The sequence below is a fragment of the Pituophis catenifer genome, unplaced genomic scaffold (assembly GCF_029215685.1).
Source record: "Pituophis catenifer annectens isolate HBS135680 unplaced genomic scaffold, rPitCat1.0.hap2 SCAF_6, whole genome shotgun sequence".
Taxonomy (NCBI): Eukaryota; Metazoa; Chordata; class Lepidosauria; order Squamata; family Colubridae; genus Pituophis; species Pituophis catenifer.
This window is the reverse complement of record NW_027256886.1, coordinates 49701471-49728159: the sequence shown is the minus strand read 5'-3', so window position 1 is coordinate 49728159 and position 26689 is coordinate 49701471. Positions and strand designations below refer to the sequence as shown.

At 39.5% G+C, this 26689-nt stretch overlaps 1 protein-coding gene across 1 annotated transcript in view; it reads right to left on the bottom strand.

Moving 5' to 3' along the window:
• Positions 1 to 2070: 2070 nt before the first annotated feature.
• Positions 2071 to 26689, bottom strand: part of ACSL5 (acyl-CoA synthetase long chain family member 5) — a 38283-nt gene continuing 13664 nt past the window's right edge. Inside the window, exons 4-20 of the mRNA XM_070946284.1 lie at positions 26555 to 26656; positions 25273 to 25372; positions 21799 to 21977; positions 20377 to 20409; positions 20226 to 20277; positions 16504 to 16577; positions 16296 to 16373; positions 14953 to 15087; positions 11318 to 11452; positions 10871 to 10966; positions 9521 to 9593; positions 9180 to 9268; positions 8974 to 9090; positions 7494 to 7637; positions 7145 to 7246; positions 3599 to 3670; positions 2071 to 2756 (exon numbers count right to left, since the gene is read on the bottom strand). Coding sequence (XP_070802385.1) covers positions 2619 to 2756; positions 3599 to 3670; positions 7145 to 7246; positions 7494 to 7637; positions 8974 to 9090; positions 9180 to 9268; positions 9521 to 9593; positions 10871 to 10966; positions 11318 to 11452; positions 14953 to 15087; positions 16296 to 16373; positions 16504 to 16577; positions 20226 to 20277; positions 20377 to 20409; positions 21799 to 21977; positions 25273 to 25372; positions 26555 to 26656 — 1719 coding nt within the window. The 3' untranslated portion in view covers positions 2071 to 2618. The remainder of the gene's footprint in view (positions 2757 to 3598; positions 3671 to 7144; positions 7247 to 7493; positions 7638 to 8973; positions 9091 to 9179; positions 9269 to 9520; positions 9594 to 10870; positions 10967 to 11317; positions 11453 to 14952; positions 15088 to 16295; positions 16374 to 16503; positions 16578 to 20225; positions 20278 to 20376; positions 20410 to 21798; positions 21978 to 25272; positions 25373 to 26554; positions 26657 to 26689) is intronic.

Genomic DNA, 26689 nt, shown 5'->3' with positions numbered 1-26689 from the left:
CAATCAGCAGGGGTAAATTGTAGCACTTGCTTTCTTTCTCCTTCTGAAGGTAATGTTCAGTCAACATCTGAACTTTCTGATAAACTATAAGTTTTTTACATACTCCTCAGGACAAGTTTCTATGAGACTCTACAGTTAAATTCAATAATCAAACAAATGCATGCATTAAAAAAGTATTAAAAATTGAAATAGAGAAGTATAATTTGATTGTAGTTAACTCTTCAAGTAGGCCAGGTCAAAAACCAAATATCACAAGGATTCCAGGATTGTCTTTATTGTTTAATTGAAATATATATTGAAAGCTTATCCAAAACCTTTGCACACAAACCCCTTTTAAAGACAATAGGCCAATATATGGCTGCTCTTTCTACTCTTCAGGTCTGATAAACATTTTACCTTTTCCATCTCCTTCTCAAGGTAAGAAATAAATTCCTCTACCGCAGTGCTTTTCCAACTTGACAAGTATACGAAGTAGGGACTACAACTCCCAGAATTCCCCAATAAGCATAATGGCAGGGGAATTCTAAGAATTGAAGCCCACATATCTTAAAGTTACCTAGTTGTGAAAATATTACTCTATGGCAGAATATGCAGAAATGCCTGGTCGGCTAGTCAGTGTTAAATGTATGTTGAAGATATCATTTTAAGTACATGAATTTGTGCTCAAAAAATAAATCCTCAACTATCTCTGAAGTATTAAAAAATGGCAGAAAGTCAAGAAAGCTGTGGTGAAGCGTAACTCCTATTGCAGAAGACAATTCATAGAGAAGCAAATTACCAATTCAGTAAGGATTTTGACATTAGTACATTTCACTTGTCTGACACATTTCTAGGATCTTGCTTTTGGTGGCACATTCTACTATAGCTGCATCTAATTTACACTTATAAAGAGACTATTAGTCTATAACATCATGCAAGAATGAAAGTTTAGTACTTGTCTTTCAGAGAAGAGCAGATGGGAGAAAGTGCTGTTAATAACAGAAAAGGATAAATACTTGTCAACAGTGACATTAAACAAAACTGTACCAACAATGTGAAAGATTATAGGAACAACTTTTATGAATTGCTTCAGAACTAAGTTGGGTGGAAAATATATAGAAAAAGTTTAAGCTGCTTGTTCAAAAAAGATAATATGTTCCAATGTTCAATTTCCAAAGGCTAGTAGAAGCTATTGCTGGTTTTTGAGATTCAGAACATGATTTTCAGGGTAGCGAAAAGTATGGGTTCAAGATGATAACAAAATATTGCTTTAGCCTAAATGCAAATGATCAGTATGAAGCAGCCACCCTACAAGCCTATTTGAAGTCAACAATATGTATAATGACACAATCATGACATTGACATTGGACCTTTCGTTCTGTTTACATTGTTGATTGTCTAAATTTGTTTAATTTTTTTGCTACTAAAAAAAATGGAATGTTATCTTGTTAAATGTAATTCCCTTTACTAAAACAACCCCAAAATACCTATTTTTTCCATTAATCCTGTCCCTGAAATTGTACTGAACCTTATTTTAGCATCTGTGATTGGCAAAGATGCCTGATGTACTTCATGAAAATCATCTCAGGTCTGTAATAGTATAGAAAATACTTAAAATCATCAATTTGTGACTGTGAAATGGACTATTTTGCAATGCTTGGTAATATCTCAAGTGAGATATACAACATATATTCTATTTAACCAAATGGTTATTAAATTTTAATTAGATTGCAATTATAAATTAGAATTAAGACATTGAGAAATTGAAAATAATTATGAACCTGTCAAAATTTAAATAAGTTTAAATAAAGAATTGTTTAATTATTGCAAGCAAACAGTATATTTACTTATTCTATCTAGACACCAATGAAATAAATTAGTTATGTTCAAAGAAAAAAATTGTTTATCTTATTTATATTTTAGATCATTATATCATGTGGTTTGTTTGGCTACAGTGTAAACCTACTGTAAAATTAAAATTAACCATGAGTTCAACTTTTTGGATATTCCAAATGTCTTTGTATATAGATAAATTGACAAATATTTTTAGGATATTTTCTTTTACTAGGTTTTTATTTTTCATATGCAAATTTCAGTTAGCAAATATAGTCATTTTGTGCTTTAGCAGAATTGGATATACCAATTTAAAACATACATACAATAAATGTAAGTGCTTATCTATGAGTGGTACATCCTATAGATAAATGAAGTGCATTTTACAGTTTTTAAGATATGACAGAATCCCCCAAACATTATATAATACATTATCTTTGTTATGCAGTTAATATCTAGTGTATTGCAACTCAATCAAACAAGTATAATGTCATGATGTTCTCTTAATAGTGTGATAGAGTTCAATGTTTTCCCGTAAGTTCAGTTTTTTAAACAATTCAATACTTTTCCATTTCAATTAAGATTATACTATAAAATAAAATGTAGTTTTCCCAGGGATTTTAAATAATTGAAACCAGTTCAGTCTGCTTTGTCTTCCTGGGCATGTAACACTAAATGGGACTCTCTAACCTCCTAACAATACACATAAAGTATGTTTATTGGTTTCTTTTAGGAGTTTCCTTTGCCAGTTAGGCACTTTCATAATCCCCTGTCTATATGTTCAAATCAAGGTGGCCTTCATTCCTTTACATGTCAGAAGCATAAAGAGCATCAATTTGACTCCTGAAGTGTTTGACGAGATCTGATCTTCTTGATTTCAGTGTTGGGGTTAAGAATCCGTTTTCGACTGTAAACAGTTCTGGATGAAGGTAGATGTATTTCACCTGGTGGAGAAAATATTTTGTCATAATTAAAAATGTTTGACACATATAAGTACCATGAAGGGCGTTAGCATTTTACTGACAAATGTTAAATCAAAGAATAGTGTAACAGAGGGGACAGTCTATAGTACAAGTGTCAAAATCACGTCACGTGGCGTATCGCAATTTTTTTGTCATTGTGGGTTGGGCATGGCCTGCGTGTGATGCACCCAGCCTGCAGGCTGCCAGTTTAACAAGCCTGGTCTATAACATTATTTCATTTTCTTACTTATCTTGCACTGAATTTATAATCATAACTGGAGTCCAAGGGCTAGCTCAATTTGGAATAATATGAGAAATGAAGCATTACAATCCAAGAATTCCTCCAAAACATAGTTATTGTATTAATTGTGTGCCATTTGTCAAAGGCCAAGAATGGAGGTTCAAATTCTGTATTTTAGAATACCAGAAATATGCCATTAAATATTCTGAAGTCTTTTGGAAACCCATTGCAAAAGATAAGATCAATTTGACCTCAGAACATCTAGGAATCATAATATGTACGAAGGATTATGATCACAAACATATCCTGGTATTAGAGTCTGTTCTAAATTAGATACTATAGCACTTTTCTGTTTATGAAATCAAGCATCTTTTCAACACAAAGGATTATACAATTCTTCATCTTGCATATCAAATCTCAGGGGCAAAATAGAAGGGGAATTTAGGGACAACACAACTTTTAGGTATTCATCATAGCAGGAGCTGAAATATGATATGGAGAAAACAATAGTTTCTCCATTGATTCTTCTTTGAATTCCTCACAAAAACCATCATCTTCAGCAATTTCCTAGGTAATTACTTACTTGTTCAAAGGTCTTAAGGCCAGCTTCTTTTCCCAAATTGTTCATTTCCATCAATATAGCATTTTTCACTACCTTGAAACAAAAATGAGTTTAACTGTTAACTGTTTATCACTTTAAATATTAAAAAATAATACTAACCTAAATGTAGATAAAATTGCTTTTTTAGGTCAAATTAAGAGTCAAATAAAGACTGAAAATAATGACATTCGAAACAAACAAAGAAAGAAACAAAAAACAAGTAGTAAACCTGATTTATTTATTTTATTTTATTTTATTTTTCAATTTATATACCGCCCTTCTCCCTGAGGACTCAGGGCGGTGCACAGCCAGAATTAAAAACATGAAATACAAATATTAAAAACAATTAAAATCTATATAAATTTGGCCCAAAATTTAAAAAACCACAAACCAATTAAACATTTAAAAATTTTAAAAAAATTTCTTCCTAAGCCAGCCCGGCTTGCTGGAAAAAGTGGGTTTTAAGGGCACGGCGGAAGGCACTGAGGTCTTGGATTCTCCTTATCTCTGGGGGCAGCTGATTCCAGAAGGTAGGTGCCCCCACAGAGAAGGCTCTCCCCCTGGGGGTCACCAGCCTACATTGTTTGGCTGATGGCACCCTGAGGAGGCCCTTTCTGTGGGAGCGCACGGGTCGCTGGGAGGTCGTCGGTAGCAGCAGGCGGTCTCGAAGATAGCTAGGCCCTATGCCATGGAGCGCTTTAAAGGTGATAACCAACACCTTGAAGCGCACCCGGAAGACCACCGGGAGCCAGTGAAGCTCGCGCAGGAGCGGTGTTACATGGGAGCGCCATGCTGCTCCCATCACTACCCGCGCTGCTGCATTCTGGACCAGCTGGAGCCTCCGGGTGCCCCTCAAGGGGAGCCCCATGTAGAGAGCATTGCAATAGTCAAGGCGAGAGGTGACGAGGGCGTGAGTGACTGTGCACAGGGAATCCCGATCAAGAAAGGGCCGCAACTGGCGAATCAGGCGAACCTGATAAAAGGTCCCCCTGGTTACAGCCGTCAGATGTTCCTCCAAGGACAGCTGCATATCCAGGAGGACTCCCAGATTGCGAGCACTTTCTGTGGGGGCCAAGGACACACACCCAATAGTCAGTGATGGAGTCAACTGACTATATCGGGATGCCGGGAGCCACAGCCACTCAGTCTTGAAAGGGTTGAGCTTGAGCCTGTTCCTCCCCATCCAGATCCGCACAGCCTCCAGGCACTGAGACATCACTTCAAGGGCATCGTTGGGGTGGCCTGGGGTGGAGATGTACAGCTGGGTGTCATCAGCGTACTGATGATATCTCACCCCGAAGCCACGGATGATCTCGCCCAGCGGCTTCACATAAATGTTGAACAGAAGGGGCGAGAGGACCGATCCCTGCGGCACTCCATAGACGAGAGGCCTCGAGGTCGACCTCTGCCCCCCTGCCAACACAAACTGCGACCGGTCGGAGAGAAAGGAGGAGAACCACCGCAATATGGTGCCTCCCACCCCCAACTATTCCAGCCGGTGCAGCATGATACCATGGTCGATGGTATCAAAAGCCGCTGAGAGGTCTAACAGGACCAGAACAGAGGATCAACCCCTGTCCCGAGCCCTCCAGAGATCATCAACCAACGCGACCAATGCCGTTTCCGTGCTGTGCCCAGACCTGAAACCCGACTGGAACGGATCTAGATAAGATGTTTCCTCCAGGAATTGTGGAAGCTGTCGCGCGACCACACTCTCAACAACCTTCGCCATGAAGCGAAGGTTGGAGACAGGACGATAGTTGGCCAATATTGCCGGATCCAGGGACGGCTTCTTGAGGAGAGGCCTCACCACCGCCTCTTTCAAGGCAGCGGGGAAGTAACCCTCACTCAATGAAGCGTTGATAACACCCTGGAGCCAGCCTCGTGTAACCTCCCGGGAAGCCAGTACCAACCAGGAGGGATACGGGTCCAGTAAACATGTGGCCGTACTAAGTCTCCCCAAAATCCTGTCCACATCATCGGGAGTCACACCATCAAACTCCTCCGAGATAACATTCTCAAGACTATTCCTCGTCACCCTGCCCTGATCTACCCAGTCAGAGTCCAAATCCCCCCGGATCTGAGTGATTTTGTCATACAGGTATTGTCCAAAATCCTCTGCCCTGCCTTCCAGGGGATCCTCCCGCACTCCCGGATGGAGCAGGGAGCGGGTCACCCTAAACAGGGTGGCCGGACGATTCCCTGATGACGCAATAGAGGCGGAAAAGTAATTAAACTTTGCCGTCTTTATTGCCACTAGGTAGGTCTTAATATGCAACCTTAATATGCACCAGTGTTCGATCAGATTAATCTTTCTGCATGGTATAATAATTAAAGGAATTTAAATTTTCCACTTGAAATGTTTCTAGGATAAATGCTAAGAAATGTCATTAAAATTACTTCTATAAATTAATTCTTCCTAGTCAGCATATTCATGGAAATTGTTTCTTTCATACCTTAGTCCATTAAGATGAACTTGGTTTACACCAATATTTCATATTTTTCCTTGTACAGATTTGCTTTTGTCAATTAAAAGACATCATTTTATTTTTTCATATTAGAGATATCAAGAACTATCAACTCGTGTTACAGGGACACACAAAACATATAAGTAATCCTCAATTTACAATCATTCATTTAGGACTGTTCAAATAACAACGGCATTGAAAAAGTGACTTATGACCAGTTCTTGCACTTTATAAGCATTGCTACATCCTACAACTATGTCACCAAACTTTGGGCATTTGGCAACCAGCATGTAATTTATGACATCTCAGGGTCATGTGATTGCCATCTTCACACTGGCTTCTGACAAGCAAAGTCAATGAGGGAAGCCGGACTCACTTAACAGCCACATGATTCACTTAACAACTGTGGCAAAAAAGGTCATAAAGTCAGGCACAACTCACTTAACAAGTGCCTTGTTTAGCAACAGAAATTCTAATCCCAGTTGTAATCTTAAATCAAGGACTACCTGTAATTAAATAATCAGTTCAGGTTACTGCTTATTATAGTCCTAAACTATAATTACCTCAAGGTACCTCTGGTCTATTCTATAATGTCACTTTGGAATGCTAAATCTTGGTTTAGGATCACTGTTCTGTTGGACAACCTTTTTTCTCCAATTTCTAGTTATTTTGTTTAAATTCAATCTGGCAACTATACAATTTTTATGGCATAAATAAATGCAAAAATCATAAGTGGTTCCTGCTCTGATGATTTGATAAGTAATGATATTTCAGGACATGCATTTTCTCCTACTGTGTATACTGACACATTTTATACATTATGCTAAAGCATGATAGTGTCCCTATTGAAATCACTGAACTATATTTGCCAAGCTACAGTGGATGTCTTTATAATGTGTTCATCCAAAATCAAATAAACATACTGTAGCTTGTGTGACTTGTGAACCTAAATAACTAACACTTTATATAACATTTTATTATAAAATTTAGCTCAAACCTTTTTATCTTACAAATTAAGGAATTTTTAATTTTTTATAAAGTAAAATGTATGTCCACTTACTGAATTTTTGCAAAGATCTTCAAATGAACCTTTTACTCCCAGGTTTTCTGCAAATGCTGGAAGAGTTTCTTCATCAGGAACTACTATACCCACCAAGAAAGACTGTTTAGGAAGCAAAGAACATATTCAAATTTTAGTCACCTTAGAAAAGAAAGTATTTCTCCTCAAGATATTCTCTGAAACATACAAAATCCCTCCTTTTTTGGAAAGAGATTTCATATGTTGGCGAAAATTTGTTTGAACATGTCATTTATTTGAAAGCCATAAATAAAAACTGAAAAGTAATCTTGCAATGGAGAGAACAGCCTTTGGGAGTCAAGGTAGAACTCCCAAAAGAACATGTTGTTACCTGAAGACTATCTCCATGCACAAAGACTTGTGCTACAGAAGAACTTCTAATATAAACGTTTTCAATCTTTTCGGGTGCAATATATTCTCCTTGGGATAATTTGAAGATATTCTTTTTTCTGTCAATTATCTTCAATACATTATTCTACAAAAGAATGTCATAAAATGGGAATTGATAATTCATACAACAGAAAAATAGAATCAATTAGAGATGTTCTTACTGTGCCCTGTAACACTTGTGAGAAGCTTATTTTAATAATGATACTTAACAGTTGAATTTCAGGTTTTGTAAGATGCAAGGTTTAGAAGATAATTACAATATTTAAGGTTTAGAAGATAATTACAATATTTAGCTTTTAAGGTTCCCAAAAGCATTCCCATTCAATATTAGAAACTGATGTCAGTTTCTTTTGCTAAGGAGACCCCAGGAATTGATATTTTAGGCACTGGGATTTTTTGCATACGTTAAATGGCTTCCAAATAGTTACTGCTTAATAGTTAACACAAGAAACCACTTAGCATGCAAAAGAAGCATTAATCTCCAAGATCAATCTATGTTTGTAACATATACAGTTACAGAGAACTTCATTTCAACTTGCAGTTACTGCTTTGCCACACACAGACTTCTGAGCCAGACTTCCAAACACCTAGTTAAGATACCCTTTATTTTTGTCAGAATCAGTCATACATTGGGCCCTGATTACCTACAATTAACATTAAGGTGGTCATAATTATGTTGTGACATGATTTAATATTTGAAATCTTCATATCAATCTTTAGTTGCCATACAAGTCTATAAATTAACCATTATAAATAAGGTTGTGTTAAAGAGTTCGTTTTACCCCTACTGATATACAGATTACTAGGCCCTTGTCTCAACTAACAGAAAATGAAGAAAAAAGTTTACCAGTCAAAAATCTAATGAACTTTGGGCACTAAATAAGGTAGATATTCTTGAAATATATTCTTCCTTTATACCACTTCAGGTCTTAACAAAAAATAATAATATTCTAGATGTTTCCAATCCAGAGACATTATACAGATGTTATATCTTTCTAAGTTTTTCTTTGGTTGGTTGGTTGGTTGGGGATGTGTAATGTATGTATGTACTGGTGGGGAGGAAAGATGGAAGCAATGGAAAACAGTGATTATAAGTAAAAGACAATTTATGAAGCATTTCAGAGAACTATCATTACTAAACTTAAAACTTAAAAGTCAGATTTCATATTTCATTACAGTAAATGTCGCTCCTATTTAAGGTAATCCATATTATTGTACAAAAAGGAGGAAATATGAAGACTAAGCCTACCTTTGATATTATCTCATTTTATCTTAAATATTCCAAGTATAATAGTAATTTCCTTTGCAAAGGAATACTTTTAAGCACCTGAAAACAGTTTAAGATATTTTCTATAACTTACTTGCTACAATTATTAACACTACAATGTAGAAACCAAAACATTCCATTATTAATTGCTTACCGGCATCCATTTTCCAATATCTCCAGTATGAAGCCATCCATTGCTATCGATTGCTTCTGCTGTTTTCTCAGGGTCTTTCAGATAACCTTTGAATACATTTGGTCCTTTAATACACACCTATGAAATGCACACGGTGTTACTGTTCAATTGTTTTTGGTTCAAAAAGTTAAATTCAGATAATGTTATATTAGAAAAAATATACTTACCTCCCCTTCATTATCTGATGCAAAATAATTCATTTCTGGGACATCTTCAAGTTTTATGATGTTGCAGGGTAGAGGAGGTCCAACATGACCTAAAGAACACAATCCAAAACAGAGTGTGACAATCTATGTGACTGATGGGTTTTTTGTATAAATTTTGTAAAATTTATTAGAATAGGATTAAAAGCTGCAGTTCCCAATGGAAAATCCTACACACACTTAAACTACAAGCACACTTTAATATTATCTTCTGACCCTCATTTGAAAACCAGCATAACTCATATATTTCCAAAATAATTTCCTCAGTTCTAAATGGTCCTAACATGAAAATTTAAGAAACCGACCTGCTTTCCAATCTCCAGGCATTGTGACCGTGCAGCCAGCTGAGCATTCTGTTTGACCATATGCCTCTGCAATCTGATTAGGAAGACAAAAGCTTGATTTATACAGTTCTTGAGATCCACCTGCAATTCAGTGTTTTTAAAATAGGTCAAGACAAGATTGTTTTAATATTAAATCTTTAGCAGAAATTACAATCTAACCCTATACTGTCAAAATAAAGGGTCTGTTCTGTTCCCCAGGTATTTTGGTCCACTGGGAACAGGCAGATAAACTCTAGCAAACAGGTTTTCATGCAGGTTATATTTATTTTGGGTATCCTCAAACACAAAGATTTACAATCAAGGTGAGTCAAGGTGAGGTTCATCCAAGGATTTCATAATCTATGCCATTTCTTAGTGTAAAATGACGATAGTTGTGTCCCCCTGTTCAGAAAGCACGCTTCTCTCTTCTGTGGTAGTTCAAAATGGCCGGGTCTTTGTTCTGCACCCAGGCAGAGAGCCTCAGTGGCCACTCAGACACACAGACTTGGTCACATGTCATAGACTACATTTCCCATAATGCAATCTCTCTCTATCCCTCCCACAATGCAATCTCTTAAGGAGACAGCTCTTAATCCTTAAGGTAACTAATTCACTATAACTCACTATCTGAAACAGCACAGGGTCCCATCTTCTGGTTGTGTGAATAACCATTAATAGTATTATCTTTGTCTGCTACTGTGTATTTTAATTTTTGTAGCTTTGATGACAGTTTGCTTTCAATTTATTTTGAGATTGTTCACTGCCGAGAGTCATTTGCTGAGATGGATGGCCATACAAATCAAATCAATGAAACAAACATAACAGTACTTCCATGGCAGTAGAAGCAGCAGTAAGAAAAACATCTTAGGTTAAAAAAATGTAAATATTCATCAAACTACAACCTTTTATCACCATTTTGGGAATATGGGAAAAGGGAAAACCAATTGGCTTGTGCCTACTGCCCACTTATTTTTAGAGAGAAAAGCCAAGGGATTGGTAGCTTTTCATTGACTGCAATATCAGCTTTTCAACAATACTAGTGATCCCATGGTTGTCAGAGCTTTGGCTGATAGGCCTGTTTAAAAAAAAACAATAACTTAATAATGCAGTTGCTCAACCAAACTCAATCCACAATGTTATAAATTCACATATTTTTATAGTGCCAGTTCTGTGACAATTCCATTAAAACTGAAGCATATAATCTTGAATAGTTCTGATCACCATCACCATTTCAGGTCAATCATTGCTTTACTGCCTTGTGCACCTCTTAGCCAGAGATCAGCATTAACGGAACTGGAAAGCCGACCCATCCTTTCAGAATTCTGCACTTACATGACAGCCAAAGACCACTCTGAAGAACTGTAGGACAGATGGAGATATTGGAGCAGCACCAGTTACTATTAGTTTCAGCTTTCCACCTGTGATTTGCTGTCAAGCAATAAAAAAAGAATCAGGATGTCAAGCACCTTCGAAAGAAATAATAGCATACCAGTAAGTTTTTTTATAGCATACCTTGTATTGATTAACCTTGACAAAAGTAGATTAGATATAACGCCCCCCTCCTCCCAGTGCATACTTTGCTTCTTCCTTCTTCATCCTGATCAATTTTATTTTAACTGAATTTAAAATTTAAATTTAATATCCCTATTTATTGCTTTAATATTTTATATTGCATTTTATTTGAGTGATTGTAAGTTGCCTAGACTTGCCTCTGGAGAGATGGGCAACTTATAAATTTAATAGCAAATAATTAAATAAAATGTAAAGAGGAACATATACCTGAAGTTTGCGAAATGCTACTTTGTCCCATATGCTATTGTTTCGGATAATGCCCTGCTTCACTTCAGCAAGTTTTCTGTTTATAGCAACATTTAGCAACAGTCGCTTGAATCTTGTTTGGGTACCAGTTTGAATCTGCAAAAGATTAGTTCACATAATGAGAAAAGCTACTTGATTTTCACAAAAATAAACTTAGTTCTTACTTTATGGTATGCATTGATACCAGTGCTTCCCTATATCCAATTATTTTTCTAATCGGAATGGAATGTTGATACAGCTGACCAGAGAATTGGTGAATTTATCATTCATTTAAAACTGTCTTACTGTATCAAGTGGTTAATTATAAGTGATTAGAGAAAATCTGAATCTGACTACAATACAGCCAGTGTTATTTGAATGAATACCCAAAAGCCAAGATGGCCAACCTATGGCACGGAGGGCCCTTTCTCCTGGCACATGCGCTATCGCCCCAGGTCAGATCTCCATGGTGTTTCCTTCATGAACTTCTGTTTCCCTGCAAACGATGAAACAGAAACTCATGAAAGAAAAAGATCTTACCTGCTTGGGGCATCCCAATACCTGCCACGCTGCTGGTATTGGGATGCCCCACCTCCTGCCGGCCAGCTGGTCTTCAGGTCTCTGCTGCACATGCATGCATGTCCGCATTCGCACATGTCCGTGCATGCACACATTTATGCATGTCTGCATGTGTGCATGTATGCACGTTCGTGCATGTCTGTATTTGTAAATACAGTAAATCAATCACGAATGTGCATGTCTGTGGCTGCACACGTTTGCACGCATACACACCTTTCAGTTTGGGCATGCATGTGCGTGGTTTGGGCACTCAGTGTCTAAATTTAGATCCGTTCCAGTCGGGCTTCAGGTCTGGGTACAGCATGGAAACAGCATAGGTCGCATTGGTTGATGATCTCTGGAGGGCTCGGGACAGGGGTTGCTCCTCTGTCCTGGTCCTATTAGATTTGTCAGCGGCTTCTGATACTATCTACCATGGTATCATGCTGCGTCGGTTGGAGGGGTTAGGGGTGGGGGGCACTGTGTTGCGGTGGTTCTCCTCCTTCCTTTCTGACCGTATGCAGTCTGTGTTGACAGGGGGGCAGAGATCGACCCCCGAGGCGCCTAGTTTGTGGGGTGCCACAGGGGTCGGTTCTCTCACCCCTCCTATTCAACATTTATGTGAAGCCGCTGGGTGAGATCATCCGTGGTTTCGGGGTGGAGTACCATCAGTATGCTGATGACACCCAGCTGTACATCTCCACCCCGGATCACCCCAACGATGCCCTTGAAGTGATGTCCCGGTGCCTGGAGGCCATACGGATCTGGATGGGGAGAAACAAGCTCAGGCTCAACCCCTCCAAGACTGAGTGGCTGTGGTTCCCGGTGTCCCGTCATAGTCAGTTGGTTCCATCACTGATTATAGGGGGTGAGATCTTGGCCCCCTCAGAGAGGACTCACAACTTGGGTGTCCTCCTGGACTCACAGCTATCTTTAGAAGACCATTTGACGGCTGTGGCCAGGGGAGCTTTTTATCAGGTTCGCCTGATTCACCAGTTGCATCCCTTTCTGGACCGGGACGCCTTGCGCACGGTCACTCATACCCTCATCACTTCCTGTCTGGACTACTGTAACACTCTCTACATGGGGCTCCCCTTGAAGAGCATCCGGTGGCTCCAACTGGTCCAGAATGCGGCCGCGCGGGTGATTATGGGGGCAACTCGGTGCTCCCATGTAACACCGTTCCTGCGTGAGCTGCACTGGCTCCTAGTGGTCTTCCGGGTGTGATTCAAGGTGTTGGTCACCACCTTTAAAGCACTCCATGGCATAGGACCTGGATATCTACGAGACCGCCTTCTGCCTCTGATAGCCTCCCACCAACCAGTATGCTCCCACAGAGTGGGTCTCCTTACGGTGCCGTCGGTTAGACAGTGTCGACTGGTGATCCCCAGGGGGAGAGCCTTCTCTGTGGCAGCATCTGCCCTTTGGAACGAGCTGCCCCCAGAGATTCTTCGGATTTCCAACCTCAATACCTTTCGCCGCGCCCTTAAAATATTATTATTCCATCAAGCAGGGCTGGCCTAAATATTTTTTAATGGGTTATTGTATTTTAGATGTTCGGCCAAAACTATTTAATAATTTTAAATTGTTTTTAACTTTTATATTGTGCGTTTTATCCTGGCTGTACACCGCCCTGAGTCCCCCAGGAGAAGGGCGGTATAAAAATATAATAAAACTGAAACTGAAACTGAAAAGATTCGCCATCACTGCCCTAAAGTATAATGTGCTTTGATTGATTTACTGTATTTACAAATCCAACCACTGTAGTTTGCAAATAACCATTTATATTATTTAAAGCAAACTAGTTGTGATTTAACAAATCATCAGTAAAATATAGCTTAATTTGTGGTATGAACTCAATTAAGCAATGAATCTTATAATTCTTCCTTTCTCACACCATTCCCCAAGAACTCCTTAATTGTGGAGTCACTGGTGCTGTCTGAGCTTGGTTGTTTGCTTTCAGGTGTCTCATTACCCAAGTAACATCATCAATGCAAGTTTGCTCCTTGTTTGTACAAAGTTACTTGCCAGCCAGTGTTGGTAGAGTATGGCTTTCTTGTTGATAGTTCCATGATTAGGGCATTGTTTTCTGCTTGATTGTTTGCCTGGTGATTATCCCTGCTTATCTGGGCATTGGTTGCTGGGGAGGATGTGTTCTGTCTTTTTTGTTTCCTTCTTACTTTTTTACTATTTCTTCTAATGATGTGTAAATATGATTTATCACTATATGTCTAATGGATAATTTGTCCAATAGCAAGCTTCCAGGCATTCCCTAACATTTTTTAATTTAGTTAGTCTACTTTAGTCTAGGCTGATCACAGTTTCCCAATTGATATTTTAGCTCAGTCTGGCAATGTATTACGAGATGAAGGAGTTTTCATTGTGTTTTCTGACTGCTACTTGATATTTCATGTATACGCTCTAGTTGTTCTTTTTTATTCTGATGAATATTTCAGAGTAATATTTTGGGTTGTATGCATGAGAGTGCTATGGTTTCTAGCAGCTTACAATATCTCCTATAAATATTAAGACTAGTGATCCCATGGATATTCCTCTGATTTGTTAGTGTATTTGTCCATAAACTGAAAGTAGGTACAGAGGCAAAGGTTGATGAACACATTCTTTCCAGCAACCAACTCCCAGATGGGTGGGTATTAACACCAGGCAAGCAAGCAATCAATCAAAAAATAATATCCTAACCAAAGAACTAGCAAGGAGAAAATCATCCCCACCAATATTGGCAGGGCAAGCTCCTGTATTTAAACAGAAAGCAAACCTCACACTCACTAGCATTGATAATGTTACCTAGTCCAGTAATAAAATGTCTATAAGCAAACAACCAAGATCAGAGAGTACTGAGGATTCCGTAGCTAAGACCTGAGCTACATATATTCTCTTCTAAGACCTTAATTCTGTAGAGATTTATGGGGGTAACAACAGAAAAAATATGTTTCTATTTCTGTCAATACATGATTATCATGGCATATAAACCTAACCATATTTGTTAGCAACTGTAGCTGTTCAAGGCAAGATGGTTTCGCATAGGAACATTGTTTTACCTTGTCATAGATCCTATTGAGCAGCCGGGGCACTACTGGAAATACTGTTGGCTTCAGTGCTTTCATGTCTTCTACAAGAAGTTTAATATCACCTTGGAAGAATCCCACTCGTCCTCCAAAGCTGTATAATATAGACTAGAAGCCAATGAGAGATTTGAGTTCAACCTTCTACAAACCTATGCATTTCCATTTGGTAAGAGTTAGTTGATATCCAGAAATCAAATTAGATAGAGATGGCATGATTAGAGAGAAAAGGAGATCATTGATTATAGCAACAAAGAGTATTATTAGGAAACCACTTTCAGATCATATAGATTAAAGATGTAACTCTAACAGTTCAATCATTGGGAAGAACTAGTTTTGCCCTTTTTGTAACCAAGGGACCTAATCTACATAAAGCCTTCACATGTTTGGTATTAAAGGCAAATCAGAAATTGAAAGGGAGGAGATTTCGAAGTATTTCTAGCAGGACTACCCAATTCTGCAACAGCTTTGTTCCCCATGCCATCCGCCTGATAAATTCACAAGATTTGTTTTTCTTGTCATGTACCAGTAGTGGGATTCAAATCCCGGTGCTACTGGTTCACTATCGGTAGTGCATGGGTGCGTGTGCTTGCTTTGTGAGTGCACAGTGCTTCTGCGCATGTGCAAAGCATTTTTGTTCACGTCTAGGCAGGTGGGCAGAGTCTCCCACCGCCACCACTACTGGTTCGCCCAAACCAGGGTGAACCGGTAGAAACCCACCCGACATGTACATGTATACATCCGAACTATACTGTATTGTTTTTCTGTGTCATATAATATATGTGGGGGCAGGTGGGTGTATGCATTTTGTTTGTTTATTTGTTTGTTTGATCGTATATTGGAAGTGGTGACCCTTTGAGAACAAAATTTTATTTTAATGTATGCCAATTAGCATACATTTAAAGTAACAATAAAGTTACTCTAAGTCTAAGTTATAAATGGCATGTATTGCCTAAATTAACCCTCAAAAGAGTTTTTGAAAATCAAGAAAAAGCATAATTGTCAGGGTTCCAGGTAACACCCCCAACGAAAGGACTCCAACTCCATACAATTCCCCCTCCCAGTTATCCACAGCACTAAATGTGGCAGCCCTGAAGATCCAAAGTAAAAGATGGCTTCCAGGACTGACAATGATATACAATGGTTCTGCAAGGAATGGTCCAAAAATTTAATGGAGTCAATACGAGAGCCACAAAAATGCAGTTGAAATTCTGCAATTTATGTGTGCCAGATATACAGTGCACATGCTGTAAAAATGCACAGAGCTTTGTTTTACGGAAAAACACAACTTAGAAAATACAATTTAGAAAGGCATTTACCTGCACAACTCTTTCAAACATATGAGCTAGAGGAAGGTATGATATGGTTACATCTGATGTATCATAACTATTAGTTTTCTGGGGAAAGAAAAGAAGCATCAATAGTTGGGATCATAGTGCTGGCTACTTCAGTTGTTCTAAAATGACACAAAAGTTGCCCTTCTAAAATTCATGAACTAACAAGAGTTAAAAACATATCACAACTTACTTCTATGATCTTCAGGAAGGCAGCAGAATTTGCAACAATATTTCCATGTGTTAGCAAAGCTCCTTTAGGGTTACCTAAAAAGATATTTGGAACAAATATATTCTTGGCTCTCAGAAACTAGAGGACTAAACTCAATTTAGATTAAAAGCATATCAGTTGTGCTTTTTCAAATGTTGCCAAATTTTACTTTGAAGCATCCACTATTCTCTGCATGATTAGCTATTATTAGCATTAGTTATATAATTAAGTGTGGTGCCTATCATCTCTCTCCCACTATTTCTTGTTCTTGAAATTTTAAAGTATTACAAAAGATTAGCAGGTGCCTGGGATAGATTGATGAGAATTGGGTGCAACATCTGCAATCTGGATAAGAACACACTTGTAATCAAGATGTTTATGTTTATGTTTGTTTATGTTTATTATATTTGTATACCGCCCTTTTCCCGAAGAACTCGGGGCGGTGAACAGCCAGCAGATAAAATACAGAAAATACAAAAATTAAAACAATATTAAAATCTGATTAAATTAATTTGGCCAACAGTTAAAACACCCCAATATTAAAACCCATAATTTAACAATTTAAAATTAAAACAATTTAAAAAGTTAGGTCAGGTCAGCCCGGCTTGATGAAACAAAAACGTCTTTAAGGCACAGCGGAAAGTGTGCAGATCTGGGATCCGCCGTATCTCCGGGGGAACTCGTTCCAGAGGGTAGGTGCCGCCACAGAGAAGGCTCTCCCCCTGGGGGCCGCCAGCCGACATTGTTTGGCCGATGGCACCCTAAGGAGCCCCTCTCTGTGGGAGTGTACTGGTCGGTGGGAGGCTACTGGCGGCAGAAGGCAGTCTCGTAAATACCCAGGTCCTAAGCCATGGAGCGCTCTAAAGGTGGTAACCAATACCTTGAAGCGCACCCGGAAGATCACTGGGAGCCAGTGCAGCTGGCACTGTCAGGAGTGCCGAGTCGCCCCCATCACCACCCGTGCGGCCGCATTCTGGACTAGTTGGAGCCTCCGGGTGCTCCTCAAGGGGAGCCCATGTAGAGAGGATTACAGTAGTCCAAGCGGGACATGACGAGGTCATGAGTGACCGTGCATAAACCATCCCAATCCAGAAAAGGACGCAACTAATGGATCAGGCGAACCTGATAAAAAGCCCCCTGGCCACAGCCGTCATATGCTCTTCCAAAGACAGCAGTGTATTCCGGAGGACACCCAAGTTGCGAGCCCTCTCTGTGGGGGCCAACGACTCGCCCCCAAAAGTCAGCGATGGTACCAACTGACTATATCGGGATGCCGGAAGCCACAGCCACTCGGTGTTGGATGGGTTGAGCCTGAGCCTGTTTCTCCCCATCCAGATCCACACGGCCTCCAGGCACCGGGACATCACATCAAGGGCATCGTTGGGGTGATCCGGGGTGGAAATGTACAGCTGAGTATCATCAGCGTACAGATGACACTTCACCCCGAAACCATGGATGACCTCAGCCAGCGGCTTCACATAAATGTTGAACAGAAGACGCGAGAGAACCGACCCTTGCGGCACCCCACACACAAGGCACCTCAAGGTCGATCTCTGCCCCCCTGTCAACACGAACTGCGACCAGTTGGAAAGGAAGGAGGAGAACCACCGCAACCCATCCAGTCGGCGCAGCATGATACCATGGTCGATGGTATCAAAAGCCGTCGAGAGATCTAACAGGACCAGGACAGAGGAACAACCCCTGTCCTGAGCTCTCCAGAGATCATCCACCAACACGACCAATGCCCTTTCCGTGCTGTGCCCAGGCCTGAAACCCGACTAGAACGGATCCAGATAAACCATTTCCTCCAGGCACCGGGGAAACTGTCGCGCCACCACACTCTCAACAACCTTCGCCACAAAGTGAAGGTTGGAGACAGGATGATAATTTGCTAATACAGCCGGGTCCAGGGAAGGCTTCTTAAGGAGGGGCCTCACCACCACCTCCTTCAAGGCAGCGGGAAAGTTACCCTCACTCAAAGAAGCATTTATAACCCCCTGGAGCCAGCCTCGTGTAACCTCCAGGGAGGCCAGTACCAACCAGGAGGGACACAGGTCCAGTAAACATGTGGCTGCGCTAAGCCTGCCCAGAATCCTGTCCACGTCCTCGGAAGCCACAGGGTCAAACTCCTCCCAAATGACATTCTCAAGGCCCGCCTCCGTTATCCTGCCTGAAGTTACCCAGTCAGAGTCCAATCCTTCCCGAATCTGAGCGATTTTGTCATACAGATATTGCACAAAGTCCTCAGCTCTTCCCTGTAAGGGGTCTTCCCTCACTCCCTGATGGAGTAGGGAATGGGTCACCCTAAACAGGATGGCTGGGCGATTATCTGATGATGCGATAAGAGCAGAAAAATACTCAGATTTTGCCATTTTTATCGCCATTAGGTAGGTCTTAATATAAGACCTCACCAGTGTCCGGTCGGATTAGGATCGGCTGGCTCTCCAACCGCTCTCTAGGCGACTTTTCTGGCACTTCATTTCCCTGAGCTCTTCGGAGAACCAGGGAGCCACATGGGATCGGCACTGGGTCAGAGGTTACAAAGGCACAACATGATCCAAGGCTCCGACAGCCACCCTATCCCAGGCAGCTACCAGGTCGTCAGCTGAATCGTGAGCTAGGACCTCAGGAAGTGGCCCAAGCTCTCTCTGGAATCCATCAGGATCCATCAGGCGCCTGGGGCGGAACCACCTAACCGCTTCCACCTCCCTGCGGCGGGGGGCAGTGGTACAGAAGTCCAGTTGGAGGAGCGAATGATCAGACCATGACAAGGCATTGCAGAACATTAACCGAAAACCCGGGCCCTGAGGATCTGGACTACCCAGGGAACAAGAGGAGCCTTGGGGGCCGGAGCGCGCAATCCCTTGGAGATAGCGAGTGTGCATTCCCCAAACATGATGTGGTCCCCTGCTCCCACCATATCTGCCCTTCAGATCATATTATTGTCTTTTCTCCACAGGTTTAACATACTTTTAAAAATTGTGACTGCAAGTAAATTAATCAGGACTTTTAAATTATATAATAATTTGCATGATTCTAATAGCAAAGTCACAACAAAATGACTTTTTAAAGAATGCAAAATAAGTGCTATTGCTATTAAGTCATGTCTGCATTAATAGCAATAACACTTATATATTGCTTCACAAGCTTTACAGCCTTCTCCAAGGGTTTACAGCATATTGACCCCCAACAATCTAGATCCTCAGTTTACCGACTTTGAAAGGATGGAAGACTGAGTTAACCTTGAGCCGGTGAGATTTGAACCGCCGAACTGCAGCTAGCAGTCAGCTGAAGTAGCCTGCAGTGCTGCACTCTAACCACGGCTCTTGCGCCACCTTTCAAAATCTTCTAAATAAATAGTCCCAACAGCTATCAAGGCTGATCCAGATTGAAAGTCCAAACTGAGCAACAGATTAAGAGTATGCATGTCACTTTTGTTAAGAAACCTTTAAAAGACCTGCATCTTTTCTGAATTCCAGTAATTGACATACAATCATGGTGTAAAACTTGGTTTAAGATACATCTGACTGGGGCTATCCATAGACACAAAATTCATTTTTGCCCTTTGAATCTCGAACTCAGCGCAGCCATAAAAGCTATTTCAGAAGCATTTTTGTTCAATCAGTAAATATATTATTATGCCTAGGTCAAATATTCTTTAAATAAATAAGACACATGGCCTAACATTCCTTGAAATTACCCACCTGTTGTGCCACTTGTGAAACAAACAACACAAAGATCCTCTGGTTTGGGAGGCTGAAATGAGATAACAATTTAATCCAAATGGGTATTTAATATTACACCTAGTCATAAATAGACAAAATTTGATATGCAAAGGGAAAAATTAGTACTTACAACTGGTTTGCTATAATTGCCTCTTCCTAGTGCCTATATGGGGAAGGAAGAAAAACTGCACTTGAAGCAACTTCAGAAAGATATTTTCAATGATATGTTCCTAAATAAATAAAAGTCCAAACTGATAGCTCGTTATATCTAAATGTGAGGAGACTCAGAACCAATAAAAGTATTGATAGTACTCAACTTACAACCATTCATTTAATAACTGTTCACGGCTACAACAGCACTGAAGAAATAACTTATTACCACTTCTCATATTTATGACTGTTGCAGTATGACTGCAGTCACATGATCAAACTTTGGATGCTTGGCAATGTATTGTCCTGGATTGTCATTTGCAACCTTCCTAGGAAGCTTCTGACAAACAAAGCCAATGGGGGAAGCCAGATTCACTTAATGACTGCATTTAACAACTGTAGTTATTTTCTTAATAATGACAAAAAAGGTCATAAAATGAGGCACAGGTCACTTAACAACTGCCTTGTCATCATAAATTGAAGACTACCCACAGTTTATTACACAATGCAAGCTTGAATTACACTGCTGGGGATATGGTGGCCTACCAATATAGACTATTGTAAAACAACTAGAGACAATAATTAACAACTGTATTCTCAATGGCATGCTTCCTAAATGTAAGACACTAGAAATAGTAGAAGAGAGATATCACTCTATCTACTTTTGCCAGTTTCTCCAAAAGTCCTCTGTTGTTCTATTGTGTGACACAAAATCATGGACTAAAAGACTGTTGGCCTAATAAGGAACCCTGCTTATATAAAAGTGTAAAGAGTTAGACTTTTTTTAAAATATTAAAGTCATGGTAGAATTGATATCAAGTGACAATTTATCCTTCATAATTTATCCTTCTATGAAGCTTCTATTCTGGGAGAATCATAGCTATTAAGAATCAATACAATATAATGTACTGTATTTGATATTGCAAGGCAAAATGGAGAGGAATTACTGCATGATATTAATGATTAGATTAAAAAAAATAGAGACAACATTATAAATCTGCCTGATAATTAATGTTTGTAAAAATGAGTATAAGATTTGGGGGAGGATGGGTATGTGTCCAGCATGATGTCCAGTCAGAACTATATAGGTCAAATACTATACTCTTTGGTTAAAAAAACTAAAAAGAATACATAGAGCAAGTGTTTTTATTTTTTTAAAAAACTAGAAAAAAAGAACATACATATCATGTTTTTATATCTTATTGCTCAAATAGTTCAACTTCTTCCAAAAGCATTAGAATACATTAGTGGTCTTTGAACATAACATTTAGTATTACTTGTTCTAAGACTCAAGATTAAATTACAAAGGGAAACTGTAGTGAACATATTTATTCTTCTAGATTTAAGGTTAATTCTCAATTTCAGTCAAAGCAATGGTTTTTTAGAAAAATTCATCCAATACCTCAACTGCTTGAAAAGAAAGTATTTCAATTCCCAATGCAATTCCTTTTTCTTTTAGGCTGTCATCAAAAGGATCCATCAGAATAATTGTCTTTAGTACTGGCATTTTTTCTTGCTTGCAGTTCTCCAGTATTGTCTCTGCTTTTTCAGGTTTATCACAAATCACTATTGAGATGTCAGCTGAAAGAATATAGACAATTAGAAAGTTTCATCTAATTTCCAGGTGGGAGATGAGGAAATACATAACACAAGGAGAGCTTTTGCTTACAGAATGCCTCCCCTTCATGTTTTTGTTAATAGCACCTTATTAAGTAATAAAGCTATTTGTCTCTGTAACAGTTTGAATAACTACTTTGGATAGACTTTATTTTGTAGCTTGTGCTGTCAGGATTTGGCAGCCTACTTTTGATAGCATCAGAGGACATCAAAAAGGCCATATGAGTTGATGATACAACTTTGGTTTTGCCTAGTCCTAATCTATATTCATTTCATCATCCCTTCCAAATATAGGAAGCAAAACATGTGTTCAAGTGCCCCAAAATGTTGTTTTAAGAGCTCTGTGCTAGTTGCTGAGGAAATCTTTCTATCTTCTCAAATAAACATTATTAAGATTCCCTCCTAGATTGGTCTAATGTAGGAAAATAGCAGAGGGAGGGTGTTATGTATGTAGATTTTGGGTGGGCAGTTTGAATTAACTGACCGTCAGCTGATTGGCTGACCACCACAGCTGCAAGGTATATAAAGGGAGCTGTTTCCCCTGGTCAGTCGCTGGATTCTCACCCTACAATAAAGAGTTGTTGTCACTCACTGCCTGGCTTGCTGCGTCCTCATTCACCCAACTTAACAGAGGTATTAATAGCAATAGCACTTAGACTTATATACCACTTCACAGTGCTTTACGGCCCTCTTTAAGAGGTTTACAGAGTCAGCATATTGCCCCCAACAATAATATTAATAATAATTATTATAATATATTCCTTCTATATAGCTTTATGAAAGGACTATGTGATCTTCTGAAGCTTGCAGCATGTATTAAGGGACAAGCCAGCTTGTCGAGACTGGCAAAGGAAGCCCATTATGAATATACTTATCCCAAGAGAGACCCCTTCCGTACAATTAACCTTAACAAGCTTTGTTGCTAAGTTGTGATTCATTATTGTGATTGTTGTTTTTTTTTTACAAGTAAAGCATTATTAGTCATCTAATCACTGAAATTAAAAAAACAATTAGTTTTACTTCAGACTGAATTTTCATTTCATCCTATTGTGATGCTGACTTTATTAAGCTCAATGAAGTTCCAGAATCTATTATTTTTGCTGTTATTCCACAGATTCAGTTACTAAAAGCCTTGAACCTGGCCTTATTTCTAACATGCTGAACAGGACTGATATTAAAAGATATCATTGTCGAAGTTATAAATAAACGAATGAATCTGGAGTAATTTTCCAGAGCCAAGATTTACTTATGCAAAAAGTTAGGTTCTGGGAAATACTGGTTAGGTTCTGGGGTGTACTGGTTAAGGCATAAAATCATGAAAACCAAGGTTGCCATCCATCATCAGCTATGGAAGTTCATTAGGTAACTCTAAGTGTTTCTCAGCTCAATCTTCTTTATAGTATTGTTGTGGGAAGAAAGGAAGATGGCAGCACATGGACACCTCTTGTAGAGAGGTAGGGTATAAATCCAATATATGAAAATAAATTAATCATCATCATCATCATCATTATCCCCCCATTCCTGATTCTGCCATTCAACAGGCAATCCCAAGGGTGCCGCCTTGACGTGGCAGGGGGCTTAACTGCTCCAATGAAGCTGAGAGCTGTGGTGACGGTAGTGTAAACTACCAGAAGGTCCAACCATGCCAGAGAGGTCTAAGCCGAGGAGCAGAACTGAGTGCACCCAACAACCCATGCAATGAATCATGGTGAAATACAACCAAATGAAGCCTATACCGGCTCGGTCATTGCCTGGGTTAACAAGGACCACGTCGGGTGTTGGGGAACTTGGGCATCCATTGACAAGTGAGCTACAGGCCACAGGCCTTTGTGTGAATACACACAAAGGGTCAGGAAACTTCTAAAAAGCAAACTGGGCTATAAATACTTGGGCCATACCCGTCATCAGATATTCTGCTGGGATTGTGAACTAGATACAGGCAGAGCTGGACAGCCTGGATAGGAAAACAAGAAAACTGATGACTATACACTATGCATTGCACCCGCGTAGTGATGTTGACAGGCTATATTTGCCCATAAATGCAGGAGGCAGAGGACTTTTGCAAGTGAAGCACACAGTTGAAGAAGAGAAGCATGCTCTGGCAGATTATGTGAAAGACAGTGTTGAACCAGCTTTGATGGAGGTCAACAAGAGGAAGCTGTTCAAAGTGCAGCAAACCAAGAATCAATATAAGAAAACAGTGATGCAAACTCGGGCTGACAACTGGTGTAATAAAGCACTGCATGGACAGTTTCTTGAAAAGATCCAAGGAAAAGTAGATAAGGAAAAGACCTGGTTATGGCTGACCAACAGAACATTGAAGAAAGAGACAGAAGGCCTGATTCTTGCAGCCCAAGAACAAGCCATCAGAACAAATGTAATCAAAGTAGAATAGAAAAATCTGCTGATGACGCCAAATGCAGACTCTGCAAAGAAGCGGATGAAACCATTGTTGCAAGACAATAGCTCAGACTGACTACAAACAACGTCACAACACAGTCGCTCAGATGGTCCACTGGAACTTGTGTCACAACTACCATCTGCCTGTAGCAAAGAACTGGTGGGATCATAAGCCTGAAAAAGTGGTTGAAAATGAGCATGCGAAACTACCGTGGGACTTCCGAATACAGACTGACAAAGTTTTAGAACACAATACTCCGGATATCCCAATTGTGGAGAAGAAAAAAGTGTGGATCGTCGACATTGCCATACCTGGTGACAGCAGAATTGACAAGAAACAACTTGAAAAAGTCACCAGATATCAGGATTTGAGAATCGAATTGCAGAGACTTTGGCATAAACCAGTGCAGGTGGTTCCAGTGGTACTCAGCACACTGGGTATTGTGCCTAAAGACCTAGGCAAACACTTAAAAACAATTGGCGCTGACAAGATCACCATTGGTCAGCTGCAGAAGGCCACCTTACTGGGATCTGCTCGCATAATCCACCAATACATCACACAGTCCTAAACACTTGGGAAGTGTTTGACTAGTGATTTGTGATATGAAATCCAGCATGGTTATCTCGTTTGCTGTGTATACTGTCATTTTTGTGTATATTATTATTATTATTATTATTATTATTACTATTATTATTATTATTATTATTATTATTATTATTATTATTATTCCAATAAATCGTTGGTATTAAAAACATTTGAGAAATTTGATGAAATGAAAGGTCAGCAATCAAATGTTTCCATTTCTGGATTTTCTCCAAGAATGAATGAATGAATCCCCATTAAGAGGAAAAGTCTTACCTTTATTGACAATGTACACAATTGCTTCTGCACCCAACGTATCATAAAGGGGAACTACTACCATTGAGTAAGTGTAGCAGGCAAGCTCTGAGATGACCCACTATACAGGAAAACAGAAAAAAAATAACATATCATTCTACATGCAGGCTGATCATTCTTCTGTCTTACTACTAAGTAATGTTTACATTATGGTTTTATGTTTTAACTAACTGCTAATAATTAAAGTATACCTATAACTGCAGCACTTGTTTTAAACAAAACATAATAAAGGCTCTTTAGAAAATCTTTTATACAGCACATATTAATTCTATCAAAATAGTCAGAATTCCAATTTCACTTGGATTATTTTATCCAACACTAAACAATAACAATTCAAACATAGTAGCAGTGGTGGGTTGCTACCAGTTCACCCTGGATCGGGTGGTGGCGGCAGGAGGCTCTGCCCACCCGCCCGGACGCTTCTGTGCATGCGCAGAAGGATCACGCGCACGCACCCACAAGCGAACCGGTAGCAACGGTTTTTGAAACCCACCCCTGCATAGTAGAGAACGAAAATCCTATATATTGGATATCATTTATTGTGCTGATGACCCAGGGGAATGAGCGGAAGACACCCTCCTTAGAAAATAATCAGTCAACAGTGGCTGGAGTCCCCAGTGGTTAGAGGAAGAAGCTTAAGAAGGATCCACAATAATGGATCAAGCAGTTAAAATTGATAGCAGGAAGTCTGTACTTTTTGTCTTGCCAAGATTCTGTTAATGTAGCCTTACAATATAGTAGAATTAGTTCATCTAGCTGTGTTTCCTGTCCAGTTTTTACCTAGGAGGGAAAGCTGATATGCTATGAGAATGCCAAGAATTCAGTCAGTTGTGTTCATATATTGTACAGGTAGTCCTCAACTTACAACCACTCATTTAGCAACAGTTCAAAGTTATGACAACCTGAGAAAAAGTAATTTATCACCTATCCTCAATATTACAACTGTTGTACTACCCATTGTGAGTACTTGGCAAGTGGCTAACTTTTATGATGGTTACAGCATTGCACAGTCATATGATTGTAATTTGTGGCCTTCCTAGATGTTTTCCAACAAACAAAATAAATCGGGGAAGCCTCATTCTCTTATTGACTGTATTAGTCAGGTAATGACCATGGTTGGGCCCAGTCATGGTGATGAACTTGCTTAGTGACCACATCACTTACCAACTGAAATTCCAGTCCCAATTGTAGCTGTTAAATTAAATTAACTAGTTCAGATAACTATTATAGTTCAACAAGGTACCTCTGGCCTATTCTGAGCAAAGATGCCAATGAAGTGGTCCGATGAAGGTTTACATCCTTTGTACAAAAGGCCTGATCCCAAATATTCAGCTCTGTCCAGGACCTATAGACAGAAGTGAAAATTGATTGTTCTTCA